The sequence below is a fragment of the Camellia sinensis genome, chromosome 6 (genome assembly GCF_055761805.1).
Source record: "Camellia sinensis isolate YWXY chromosome 6, ASM5576180v1, whole genome shotgun sequence".
NCBI classification, from domain to species: domain Eukaryota; kingdom Viridiplantae; phylum Streptophyta; class Magnoliopsida; order Ericales; family Theaceae; genus Camellia; species Camellia sinensis.
Window position 1 is genome coordinate 202951625 of NC_138966.1, and position 13881 is coordinate 202965505.

General features: G+C 41.2%; 2 protein-coding genes across 2 annotated transcripts; both read right to left on the reverse strand.

The window, feature by feature from the left end:
• Positions 1–4437: 4437 nt before the first annotated feature.
• LOC145794006 (uncharacterized) lies at positions 4438–7121 on the reverse strand. Its single transcript, XM_082876927.1, has 3 exons — positions 6298–7121; positions 5793–5851; positions 4438–5480 (listed from the first exon to the last, which is right to left on the reverse strand). The coding sequence occupies exons 1-3, from the start codon at positions 7119–7121 to the stop codon at positions 4438–4440; spliced, it is 1926 nt and encodes a 641-aa protein (XP_082733053.1).
• Positions 7122–7181: 60 nt separating this feature from the next.
• LOC114259414 (uncharacterized) lies at positions 7182–7985 on the reverse strand. Its single transcript, XM_082876928.1, has one exon. It carries the CDS (start codon positions 7983–7985, stop codon positions 7182–7184), a length of 804 nt encoding a protein of 267 aa, XP_082733054.1.
• Positions 7986–13881: the final 5896 nt, after the last annotated feature.

Consider the following 13881-nt stretch of genomic DNA (forward strand, 5'->3'; position numbering starts at 1 on the left):
ATATTTTAAATCTACATGTTTAATAATTAAAATTTTCATTATTATCTGGATACTTTTTCCATATGGTAAAAAAAGTAGTCCTATACAAACAAAAATTGTTATTGTCATAATCTAAATCTTTGTTATTGTCATAGCATTTTGAAATTAAATTCTATATAAAAAATTATAGTAATCTATCATTTTTCCTGTAGAAATATGATGTTAGTTTGAGTCTAAATATATAAAAATCTAATAAACATCTAATACACAGCTAATGCACACACTCTTTAAAAAACAAGTACATAACATAAACACCTCAATATGTGCCATGTATTTGCTACACAACCATCAAACACAACTATAAACTATTAACCAAACGATTCTAATTTAATTAATTGTGATGAGAATTTGGGTGGGAGGGACCTTTGCAATTAGCAAGGGAAAGAATTCCCCGGATCCGCCGCCGCCTCTGTAATTCTATTACAAGAGAGAATAAGGGTCTTTGGAAAAATTGTAAATTAGTGGTCTATTCACAAAATATTTATAAATTTATAATAAAATTTATAAATTTATTTATTAAAATTGATTAAATTTATTACTTATTTGTCATTCAAAAGAAAAAAATACATTGAAGTGTAATTTTCTTATGATTTTATCCAGTTAATTCGGTAGGTTCCACCACTATGAATTCCACTTTTAAATAAAATTAACTTTATTTTTTACAAAAATACTAGAGATCTTAAATATCCTACCAAAGACGAGTATGGGTCCTACATGAATATAGATTCCACGCCCAAACGAGTGTTTAGTAATTTTTTTTTTGTTGAAAGTTTGGAGTCTCTATTATGGTTGTGAGACCATGAAATATCCTCTCACATGGATTGTAGAGATCTAATGAAGAGATGAACTTTGTCCTTATATATCTGCAAAGATGAGCATGATCGGCACCACCCAACCAGGATTGTCGGCCGGAGACACTCCGATGGTAATGTTAGTCATTTGATTGAAAGAATTAATGTATAAAAATGAAGAGTGTTTGTGTGCTGTGTGGAGTAGAGAGAGATTCTCCTTACATTCCATGAGGTGTCTTTCTTTTATAGATAGAGAGTGGGCCGAGTAAGCCCAACAGTTTGGGCCCATTGGTAGGCCTTATTTAGGTTAGCCCAATAAGCTGATATATATATATATATATATTTTCTGGCACCCACAATTGCCCTAAAAACTTTCATTGTCATTGGTAAAAGGAATAAGAGTTTTTGTCGCCGAGTTATCTGTTCAGATAGATGTTAGGTCTCGTGACAAATAATACATTTGAAAATGAGTAACATGAATGAATGAATAATTGGATGAATGCATGTATGTATGGATGAATGTACAAATATATATATAACTATATGTATCTAATGGAGAGGAGTGAGTTCCAAACAAACTATATCATAAGTGAGTCTACATTAGATATTTCTATAACGATGGGCCACGGTATTATAACTCCCGGGCGAGGGTGTAGGCCACAGTATTATAACCCTCAGGCGAGGGTGTAGTGCATTGCTGTAAAGGCAAATATGCAAAGAACTGCATGCAAATAATGTAGATATATCGGCCACAAAAAAGTGAAAAGCTGTAAAAGTTATAAAAATGATGGCATGCAAAAATATACAAAGAACTGTCGAATGACTCATAGGTTTTGCACAGTAGGTTTTGACGCTGCTGAACGAAGATTGGATTGCCAAGTTGTCGAATTGAAAGCGCCGAGTGAGTGTACGAGTTGTTTAGTGAGTTCGGCGAGGAGTGTTAAATGAGTGTTAAGCCGATTAAATTGTATCATCACCACATTGAACTGTCATGGAATTAGTTATAAAATTGCTTCCATTGTCGTGTTGCCTCATTGCTTTCGAAAGGCAGGGGTGATTCGGAAGGAATTCGGAATAGACTTAGCCAAAATTGCCGAATGATGTGGGTGGCAATAGTGGCGGGAAGACGCCAAAATTGTTGAATTTGGCATTGATCAAATTCCAAGTACGACGGCAAAAATGTTGTTTTAACTGCAATATGTGGCATTGCATATAAAAATCTGCAAATTTTTGGTATGGAATTTGCAAAATCAGACTATACAGATGTGTTCTAAAGGCTCTAAATAGTTGGAAACGACTATTGGATCGTTGGAATTGGACTCCTGATGGCGTAATTTTTGCCAAAATGGATCCGATGGCTCAAATCGGTAGAGAATTAGGCTCCGCGAAGCACTAAATAATTTTCTCTGCAATATGCTGCATTGGATGGCTCGGCTTGACGGCTTGGAAAAAAATATAAGTAAAGTCATTGCCTACAAGATTTGAACTCATGCCCTTGTGAGAAATGTTTTATTCTTAACCACTTTGCCACCTCAAATCCTTTCGTATGTATTTTGCGCATTGTATATTTGAACTTGATTGTTAGGCTATGACAGAAGGTAACTTAGCCATAGTGCACACAATAATTTCTTAAGTTGGCCAACTCTAAATCCAGTCATCTCTTCCGGTAGAATAATGACATTGCTCGGCAAGCTTCGACGAGCTCGCACGGCTTTGTTTGAACTCCGATTTTGATGTTGTTTGTTGTGTTGGACTCGTCTCAGTGAGTACTTCACATTGGTATGGTCAAAACTTGATTTTGATAACTTAAAACATGTCAGTGTGCTGAAAATTTGATCCGTTTCGCAATTATCAGTGGACTTTGGTTACTTTTTGGCTCCTCGAGTTGGTGGGTTTGGACTCTTTGAGCCGATGCGAATCCTATGGTAGGTTCAAATGTGAATTTCGACAAGCCGAGATGCTAGTTTTATGCCAAGATAGTAATGCCGAACAATATTGTATAGTTTGCCGTTGATATAATATACGTATGCCATCCGTGATTATCATTGTCGTTGAGCTTGATGACGACGTCATGGCGCCGAGATTTGGGAAAGCAAACTGTTGTGCGAATTCAAGTTGGCAGCCGAATGATTTGCATGAGATAATAATGTCAAGCAGTGTTGCCGAATAAGAAATGTGGTCGAACAATCTTGCCGAGTAAGCAATGTTAGCCGAATAAGCAATGTTGCGGTGTAATGTTTTGCCAAATAAGCCAATAAGTTGCCAAAACTCCTTGAATAAGTTGCAATAATGTGCCAATACTATGCCAAATAATGGTTACTTTGGCTCTGATTTTGGTTGCCAATAATCTGCCGAATAATGGTTGCTTCAAAATATAGACTTTCATGCCGAGCTAAAAAAATGAAAAGCTATAAAAACTATAAAAAGAACTGTCGACTACTAAGTGTGTAATGTATTGCCCCAAAACTGGCGCTTGCTTGGAGCTATGTGAAAAGGAGCAGGAGTTTGTAATTCAAGTAAATTTCATTGTAATATGTACCAAGTTAGCCGAGTATGCATGCATAGCAAAGGTGCCAAGATGATGACCGGCTGATATGTCCCAATTGGAAAGCGAAAAATTGACTAAGATGTTCCAGTGGGCAATAAATAGCCAAGGTAATGGAATGAATGATCGGGAAAAACAAAGGATTATTTCCAAGTCCCAAGATCCTGCTGCTAAAATTTTAGGCCGATCGAATATGATTTGACCATTGATTTTGCATTTAATGTTCCTGATTGGCCGATGTATTGATTTCAATATGCGACTGAAAATTTGCAAAATTGGACTCTAAAAAATGGATTCTACACAGTGAAAAATGCGAGGGTAGGCATCCCCGAAGCTATCTAACCACACGATTAAGCCGAACATGCTAAGATGTAACGGAGCACTTTGCGCCGAGAAACACACGATAAATCCTTAGGTCATCTTTCTTTCTTTTTTTTTTTTTTTTTTTGATCGGCAAAGAAAACTAGATTGATGAGAATAAGAAAAAAGATACAGAATAACAACAAAGAGAAAACTTGGAGCTAAAAGAAGCTCCAAGCTCCAGTTGGTGAGAAACCAACTGGAAGCCCAGTCAACACCGTGGTTAGCTATCTCAAGCACCAAAACACACTGCAGCCTAGCAGCCTAGCAGCTAAACACCCAACAGCTGATACCAGCCTGAATTGGTCAAACAATCTGCACCGTAAGAAACAGCAACTCTACCACTTCTGAGAAACTTTACTAAACCCCACACAAAGCTCAAAGAACAAACCAGAATTGCAGTCCTTCACCCAGCTCGACACCACAAACTAGACTGCAGACCCAGCCAAAACTGCTAGCACTAGCAACACAACTCCCTCCAACTAACCACATAGCGAACCATAAATATGCATGACACTCCAGATTAGACCCCAGCTTGCCATAATTGCAGCAAACTCAACACTGGAGCTTGCAGAACAAAACAGCAACCGGCATATTAATTCGGACTGAGATACAACAACCCATCACAGAGATACAACACCTAAGCTGGTGCACAATCAACCTGCAGCCTCTGTTCTGTCTGAGCCTATTGCTGAGAAGACTTCACACAAGCAGCCTGATCTGGTATAGGTTGGAGACTATGTCGTGGACTGAGTAATCAACCTTGAAAGACCACTTCACCCACAGAGCAATCTGTAGTTTCATCCAGTCACATAATCCTGCAAAATCTGGAGTTTCTCCCTTAAATAAACACTCGTTTCTTGTCTTCCAAACTGACCACAGCACTAATGCTGGGACTGCCTGCCATGCACTATCTGACCAAGACTTTGCTATACCCCCTGACCACCAATGGAGGAGGCCCTCAACTGTACCAGGGATGACCAGATTCTGATCCCACCAGCTAGCCATGGCTGTCCAGCACTTCCAAACCTGAGGACAAAACAATAACACGTGCTCTATTGACTCCTCCCCAGACTGACAGAATACACACTGGATCTGAGCATTGGGAGGAAGAACCCCTATCCTTCGGAGGAAGGAAGATGTTTTAATACGACCTCTCCAAGCAAGCCAGCAGATGAACCGCATCTTTGGAGGAGCCAAACTTGCCCAGACCCCAGCTGGCACCTCCAGAACAGGACCTCTATTTACCACCCACCAATTCCACAGAGATGAAACAGAGAACTTCCCAGACTTTGATATGAGCCAAGAACAAGAGTCTTCCACTTCCTCTCTGAGCACAGGGGATGATTCCAATGCTGCATACAATCTCTGCAGCTCCTCTTCCTCCCATGCCAGTAGCCTTCTTCTAAATTGAAGCTGCCACACCCCAAGGCTCTTCTTGACACTAATTTGCTGCAAGGATTCCTCCTTCTCAGTGGATAGGCTATATAATCTGGGGAACTCCTCTTTCAAACCTCTCCCATTCAACCAAGTGTCTAACCAAAACTGGATCCTCCTCCCATTGCCCACTGCTAGCCTAAAATTCTGATTATAAAACCCACCCAAAGACTGATTAAGTGAGAAAACCTGCACTATATCCTTCCATATGGTAGACGCCCCATCTATGTTGTGCAAAGATGGTAACCAACCCCCACCGACACGACCATACCTTGAGCAAACAACTGATTTCCACAAAGCTTTATCCTCTGCACCGAATCTCCACCACCATTTTAGCAACATACAATCATTTACCTCACCCAAATCTCTCACACCCAAGCCCCTTGATTTTTATTCTTAGTAACCTCCCCCCAATTAACCAAGTGAACACTCCTCCCATCTTTAGATCCACCCCACAAGAACTTGGCTTGGATTTTCACTAGAGCCTTATTAACCCCTATAGGCATCTTGAACAAAGATAGAAAGTACAAAGGCAGGTTAGAAAGGACTGATTTTATTAATGTCAAACGCCCAGCGAAAGACAGGAGTTTCCTCTTCCATGAAGACAGTCTCTTACTTACCTTGTCCAGAATTGGGTTCCAAGTGCTCTTTCTCCTCGGGTTGGCCCCAAGAGGCAACCCTAAGAAGTTAAAAGGTAATCTCTTTGATAGACAATTCAATCTATGGGCTAAACCCTCAATTTCATCATCTTGGAAACCCACCCCACAAACAGCGCTCTTGTGGTAATTTATTTTTAAACCCGACATCACTTCAAAACACCTCAACACCCTTTTGATATTAATCACCTCCTCCTGACCTCCTTCGCAAAACACTATGGTGTCATCTGTGAACTGGAGATGAGATATGCGCACTTCATTACTACCAACCGAGGCTCCTCTGAACAAACCCTTCTCCACTGCCCTTGTTAATAATAGGTGAAGAGCTTCCGCTGCGATTATGAACAGAAAAGGAGAGAGGGGGTCACCCTGCCTTAGCCCCTTCTATGGCTGGAATTCCTCTGTAGGTGAGCCGTTAACCAACACGGAAACCCTGGCTGATGAGATGCAATTTCTCATCCAAACTAACCACTTCTCACCAAAACCCAAGTTTTTCATCATCGACCACAGAAATTCCCAGTTTAGAGAGTCATAAGCTTTTTCGAAATCCAATTTCAGAATAATACCTCTCTTTCTAGATTTCTTCCATGCATCTACAACTTCATTTGCTATGAGCACACCATCCAGAATTTGCCTACCACTCACAAAAGCAGACTGAACCTCATTGATCACAGAAGGTAACACTCTCCTAAGCCTCCTTGAGAGCAGTTTCGCTAAAATTTTATAGACAGAGTTCACCAAGCTGATAGGTCTATAATCCCCCAAGCCTATGGGGTTGTCCTTCTTGGGTATAAGAACTATGAAAGAGCTATTAACCCCTCTAGATAGCTTACCATTTTGATGAAACTCATTCACCATACTTAAGATCTCTCCTTTCAATATAGGCCAACACCTCTGGATACAATTAAGGTTGAAACCATCTGGGCCTGGTGCTTTGTTCCCATCACAGTCCTGCACTGCTTCCCAAACCTCCTCTTCAGAGAAACCAGCTTCCAAAGTAACAGCATCCGCTGGGTTTATAACAGCAAAAGGGCCCTTAATTATTGGCCTTACTTTCCAATTCTCCGAGAACAACTGACTGAAGTACCTTACTACTTCAAGCTTCACCTGCTCCGGATTCTCGACGCGCCTACCCTCTACTACAACAGAATCAATCAGATTCTTCCTCTGCCTTCTGCTAGCCATAATGTGAAAGAACCTAGTATTTTTATCTCCAGAAAGAGCCCACATCTGCCTAGATTTCTGGTGCCATAATCTTTCCTTTCTTCTGCTAAGCTGCCACACCTGGCTCATAACTTCTCTTTTTCTCTTCGAATCCGCTTCCTGGAGGGGGCTAGACTCCGCCTTCAAATCCTACTCATGGAGCTCCTCCTCTGCCTTCTTAAGTTGAATATCAATATTTCCAAACACATCCTTGTTCCATACCCTTAAGTGATTCCTAAGTAAGTTCAACTTTCTCATTACTCTAAACCCTGCCCATCCTTGAACTTGTGCTTCGTCCCACCTTTTCTTTACTTCAGACAAAAAAGATGGATGCGATAACCAAGCATTGATAAACTTAAAAGGCTTTGGTCCCCAATCCCTACCATCTTCCTTTAACATAATGGGGCAATGGTCTGAGATTGACCTTGGAAGGCCCCATTGCTTGAATGAAAATTTTTCCAACCACTTCACATCCAGCAAAAATCTATCTATCCTACTCCATCTATACCCATCTAGGGCATTGCACCACGTATACTGCCTGCCTAGCAAAGGCAAATCAGTTAATTCCATGTTTTCCACAAATTCATTGAAATCCTTCATCCCCCTATCTCTAGAAGAACAACCCTTCCTCTCTCCCATGTATCTAATCTCATTGAAATCTCCTCCCACACACCATGGGTTTGGGAAATGATGATGGATACTCACTAAAGATTCCCATAGCTGCCTTCTCCCACGAACCTCATTAGGAGCATATATATTCACAAGAGTACACAGAAAGAAGGTACTTGAGATACCTGATAATATGATGAAGTTTCTGCCACTGCAGCAGCTCTTGAGTTCAAAGATTTGCGGCCTCCATATACACAAAAGACCTCCAGCGCTACCTACTGAATCCACCACCATAAACTCCACCTCTTCAAACGGCCATATTGACTTCACAAAATGATCATCCATGTTACTCCTTTTTGTCTCCTGAAGAAAGAGCACATTTACCTCTCTCTCCCTCACCATTCTCTTAATTTTACCCCTCTTTTTTGGCCTACCTAGCCCTCGAATATTCCAAGAAACTAACTTCATTCAAACACACAAATAACACCCAATCCCCCCCTGAACACCAACTAAACTCCCGTTGCCATTTCTCCTCCTTCAATTCTGCTCAAATCCTTCTCTTCCAGCTCCTCAATTTTACTAACTACCTCTTCCTCTTTGCCACGGAAGTCCATTCCTAGCTCTGTGCCCACTCTCACAGTGGCCATAGCCTCATCAAGCAATTGCCTCCTTCTTTTCGGTGCTTGACTCTGAGAAGAAGAAGACTTTTGGGAAGCTGCAACTTCGGCAGAAGCTCTGAAGATAGCTCCATTCTGAAAACCCAATCTACCAAACACCCATTTCCTGTGATCCATGCCTTTTTTCCACTGCTTACCCCTTCCCTGCGTTGCTCCTTCCCTTACAAAGCTCCCAACTGCAGACCGTTGGGCCTTAACAATCTGTTTTAGGTTTTGTTTTGTTTGGGCTTCAGCTGTTCTACCCGAAGGTTGAGCCAAAACACCACTTAACTCCGACCCTAGGTCCTGAATTAGTCCACTGGGCTCATGTCCCTGCTGCACACCCTTAATTAATACCTCCAGATTTATACTGGGCCTTGCCTCTGCTGGCCCACTCAGCTCCCTCAAAAGACCCGGGCTACACAGATCCACATCACGATTTTGAACTCCACTCATGATTACCTGGTGGGAGTTGACTTCTAGCCCCACCCCATTCGCCTTGGTACATGCGTCTTCCTTGTCATTCCCCATGCTGCACCCTGCTACATTAGCAAGCTTCTCATCATTAACCCTAGCCTGCACCTCTGAACTGCCCATCACTGTTTCCATTATCCGAGAGGCTACCTCCAGACCTACACTCTCCAACTCTTGCCTTCCCACAGACGCTCCCTTGACTCTCTTGGATGTTCCGCCATTGCCGGACGACTGGTCTTCCTCTCCACTACCATTGAATTGCAAGCTACCTTGAACTTTACCTATGCTCTCTGGAGAACTTGGAAATAAACAATTGGGAAACTCTTCACAAACTCTCACCGGGATATGACTCCCATTGTGCAACAGATAGATTGTCGTATTAATCCACTCCATACAACTAGTGATCACCCTAACTCTAGTCTGTTCGAAAGATCTAGGATCATTAAAGTCCTCTTCATATTGAACAACCTTTCCCCAGTTGCCGCCTATGCTGCGAACTGTCGCGATACTCCATAAGTTTAAGGGAATGCCAAAACAATACAGCCAGATACACCTCTCTTGCTGTAAAAACTGACCTTTGCTCCACTCATTGATTGATTCGCACCACTTCTGCCCCAACCCTGCAGCTCTCTCTTACCTTTCAGCTTTTGATGTTCAGTGGGGAAAGTTAAGAGGACTAACTTGCCACCCCCTTCTCTTGCAACTACATCTGTCATTCCTTTGCTTCTCATTTCCTCTGTGAATGCCTCGAAGGCTAAGAAGCTGCACAGTTGAACAACTAGACTTTCACTACTCCACCCATTCCCTTCCTGAGAAGCCTTTATCACAACCCTATCCGTATCCCTGCCTACGCCATTCAGTAGTGCTTCTGCATAAGATTTTTGGGCTCCCTTTCCTTTCCACAGCTTCTTTTGCGCCCACCAGTTCTCTACACTACCTACATCACCTCTCCTCGGCTCCCTGCTTTTCTGTCGGCCCACAGACTGGGGCTTCTGATACTCAGCGCGCTTCACCCTCAAAGCCTTATTCCTACACCACAAACCATCTGCCTTCTGTATCGCCACCCGTGCCGCTACCTCACAGTTGTATCTAACAAACCCAAATCTGGAGTTTGAAGCCTTCCTCCTCTTCCCAGGGATGAACACATCTTTGACTAGACCAAACTTACGGAAGAGCTGGAACAAACCCTGGGGATCCATCGATTCTGGGATATTATCTATAAAAATTGTAATCAAAGCTCCCTCCCTCGACTCTGCACTTGGATGTCCTCCTCTTCTTCTTCGTATTACTAGATTCCAACCCTGGGGATCCATCTTATAATTCTCCCTTCCCTCTCTTTATCTCCTCGTTTTAGGTCATCTTTCTTATGCAGCAGACGTGAAATGTAGATGTTTGAGATTTAAACACCAAAGTTTGAGCCCTTGTAATTTCCTCGTTTTAAATCCGATTGGCCTCATTTCTACGGCGTTAGATTCATCTCTTGGTCTAGTGTTCATTCCATTAGTCAGATGCTGCATTCTGCCTTTGTTTGGATGCCGTCGAATCCCTAAAATTTGACCAAAAACACGATTATTCTATCATCATTTTTGTTGTGGTTTTGTTTGTTCTTTTGTTCATCTCGTCCCCAACTAAAGTGTGTCAGCAGAAGAATGTGCTTTGGGGGGAGCAGGTGATTGGCAAAAAAGCTTGGTGGTTCATGTTGTTGAATATGCACTCGGCGACGAATAATCGAGGCCGTTTTCGTTGCCAAAGAATGGAGCTCGGGGGTATGGATTTGTCGAGTTCCTTTGGAGCTTCGCCGAGCAATTGGTTGAGTTGCAGCACTGCCGAAATACAGATGCATGGGCTCAAACGTCGAATATAAATGAAAAGCTGCCGAATAGCCGTGTTGGATTGCCAAACAGCGCCATTGTTGGTTTGTCGAAGAACTTGAGCCATTTGGCCGAAGAATGTTATTGAGTTGTGTTCTTGAGAACTGTTGGTTGGGCAACATCATTTCTATGCCGAAAGTGAGTCACCTTTATCGCTTGCCGAAAGCTAATGGTCGGCCTTCTCTTTGGGTTTGTCTTGCCGAGAACACTTGTGCAGTAATTCCCTTTTGTACATGGCTTGCCAAATACGTGGGCGGCAATCGAAATTGTGGTATATGGTCACCCGGACATCGCAGAATATCTAGTTGGCAAGTCCTTTGCGGTGTGTTGAAGTTCTTAGTCAGTAACTAGTGCCAAAACATGGCACCTCATTTATAATTTTGACTTCGCCAGGAGCTTGATCGGCAACAATTTCGCCTTTGGTTTTGTTGAGTTTGGCAACTTGGCCATGCCAAAATGATCGTGACAATGAGCCGGCACCTCCGAGAGAATGGTATTGTCGAACAATCGTTAGAGTGGCATCGCAGAACTTTAGGTGGAGCATCACTTTAGCGGGATTGCCAGTTGGGTCTAGATACCTTGGGTTCTTGGTTGGCCCAGACTCTTGGTTGGCGACGCATCTCGAGCATCGGCTCGCAAAAAACGCTTGGTCGGCAAGTTGGTAATGAAATACTTCTTCGACAACTCTTTGGCTGAGAACACTTACCATCGCCTTTTGGCTTTGTTTTGGCTGAACAATAATGCTAACCCAATCTAACTCAAACTATGCAAAAACTTTAGTAAAGATCATAGTTTTATATAAACAATAAATTAGTGAAATTATACTTAGAGAGATAGAGTTAGATGATTAAAGAAAGGAAATATTACGAACCTTTATGGTAATTGAAGTGGTCCTAATGTTGCCAATTTTTCTTGCCGAGGATACTTCTATAGAGAGAAAGTGAAGACCGAGTCTTGGATTCTATAGAAATTTTTAGTATAGGTACATGTGCATAAACGTTAAGAATCAACTTTAAGATAAGTTTTGAGAAATAAAGAATAAATAAATAAATGGACAAACCAGTGTATAAATTTAGCCGAGTTGCTTTATTGAATTGCCAAAAAGATGTTTGCACCAAGAAAAGTGTGAAACCCATTTTTAGAGAGAGAAAACAGAGTTGTAAAAGTAGACCTATGAATCTGTTCTAGGTTAAAACTTTTTCATCAACATGCACCATGAACAAAGGGTTTTTAGAGAGTTTGTAAGTGCACACACATACGTAAATCCCATTTAAGAACCAATTTTAAAATAATTTTTCGAGAGCAAATAGATCAAAGTGTTGTTGAATTTTTACTTACAATAACATGTTTGCTCTTATCTTCGTTGAACTCTTGTAGACAATTCCCACAGACGGCACCAATTGTGAGACCATAAAATATCCTCTCACATGGATTGCAGAGATCCAATGAAGAGATGAACTTTGTCCCTGTATATCTGCAAAAATGAGCATGATTGGCACCACCCAACCGAGGTTGCCGGCCGGAGACACTCTGATGGTAAAGTTAGTCATTTGATTGAAAGAATAAATGTATAAAAATGAAGAGTGTTTGTGTGCTATGTGGAGTAGAGAGAGATCCTCCTTACATTCCATGAGGTGCCTTTCTTTTATAGATGGGGAGTGGGCCGAGTAAGCCTAACAGTTTGGCCCCCTTGGTAGGCCTTATTTGGGTTAGCCCAATAAGTTGATATATATATTTTTTTTCTGACTCCCACAATGGTTTATATTTGGCTTTATTCATTATTAATGAATGATTTACAAAACAAATAACAATAGATCTAACTACTATGGACAAATTATTTTTTTCCTTTTATAAAATAAAACAAGATTGTCAAAACATTATTAGGGGATGCTGGGTAAAATAAAATTGGAACCCAACTCATATGTTATGGCCTATTTTGGAAGGTGGGTTAAAAGCTATTTTTCAACTTTTAATCCACTTTTCCTCTCTTACACACACACACACACACACACACACACACACAAAAAAAAAAAGTTAAAAAGTTAAAAATTAATTTTTAACTATCTTTCCAAAGCACCTTTATGAAATTGCTCTAATCATTAGATTTGGGGTGATTGCTAAAAGATGGGGAGGGGTTGGGGGTGGTGATTGATAAGGGCCCTGAGGGGCAGGTAACGGAGGGTGTTAGAATTGTTTATCTATATTATTTAATTGAATGAATGAATACAATAGTAGAAGTCTGTATATATAGGCTGAAAAAAAACCTAGATAAGTATAGTAAGGATAAGTATAGAAGAAGATAGAGATACAAGATAGGGATAGAGATACAAATAGATAAGTACAATATAATAATATACATTAACAGCCCCCCTCAAACTCAAGGTGGGTAGGCATTAACCAACTTGAGTTTGGAAACTAGATTACTAAAACAACCACTAGGATGAGCCTTGGTAAAGATGTCGGCTGTCTGATTGGCAGAGATAACAAAGATAAGACAAACAGTGCCACTAGTAATATGATGTCATATGAAGTGACAATCAATCTCAAGATGTTTTGTGCGATCATGGAAGACATCATTATAGGCAATTTGAATAGCTCTCTGATTATCACAATAGAGGTTAAGCGCAGTAGAATGAGAAATCCCCATATTAGAAAGAAGCCAGCGAAGCCACACAAGCTCCTGAGTAGTGTTAGCAAGAGCACAATACTCAGCCTCAGTACTAGAATGCGTAACAAGAGTTTGCTTCTTGCTACGCCAGGCAATGAGAGAGTCACCCAAAAAGAAACATAATCTTGTAGTAGAACGACGATCAATAGGGTCCCCTACCCAATCAGCATCGGAAAATACATGTAATTGTATTGAAAAGTGAGTGAAGTAGTGAAGACCATGAAACATAGTGCCTTTGAGATAGCGTAAAATACGAACTAGAGCATCATAGTGCGGAGAGCGAAGAGCATCCATGAACTGACTAACAATGTGAACATAATAAGAAATGTCTAGACGAGTAACCATAAGATAGACAAGACTGCCAACTAGTTGACGATATAAAGTAGCATCAGACAACAGGTGACCGTCAAGAGGTGTGAGATGAGTCTGAGGATCAACGGGAGTAGAGGCAGTCTTGTAATCGGTAAGACCAGCACAAGCCAAGAGATTAGAAGTATACTTGGCTTGGGAGAGAAAGTAACCAGACAGATCATGAGAGATTTCCAAGCCGAGAAAATAGCTGAGAAAACCTA

Coding starts and splice junctions, on each gene's coding strand:
- LOC145794006 (XM_082876927.1), bottom strand. CDS start 7,121: ATGAGCCAGGTGTGGCAGCTTAGCAGAAGAAAGGAAAGATTATGGCAC. Junction 5,852..6,297: donor TTGGGTTTTGGTGAGAAGTG/GTTAGTTTGGAT, acceptor TTAACTTCTTAG/GGTTGCCTCTTGGGGCCAAC. Junction 5,481..5,792: donor GGAACCCAATTCTGGACAAG/GTAAGTAAGAGA, acceptor GATTCGGTGCAG/AGGATAAAGCTTTGTGGAAA.
- LOC114259414 (XM_082876928.1), bottom strand. CDS start 7,985: ATGGATGATCATTTTGTGAAGTCAATATGGCCGTTTGAAGAGGTGGAG.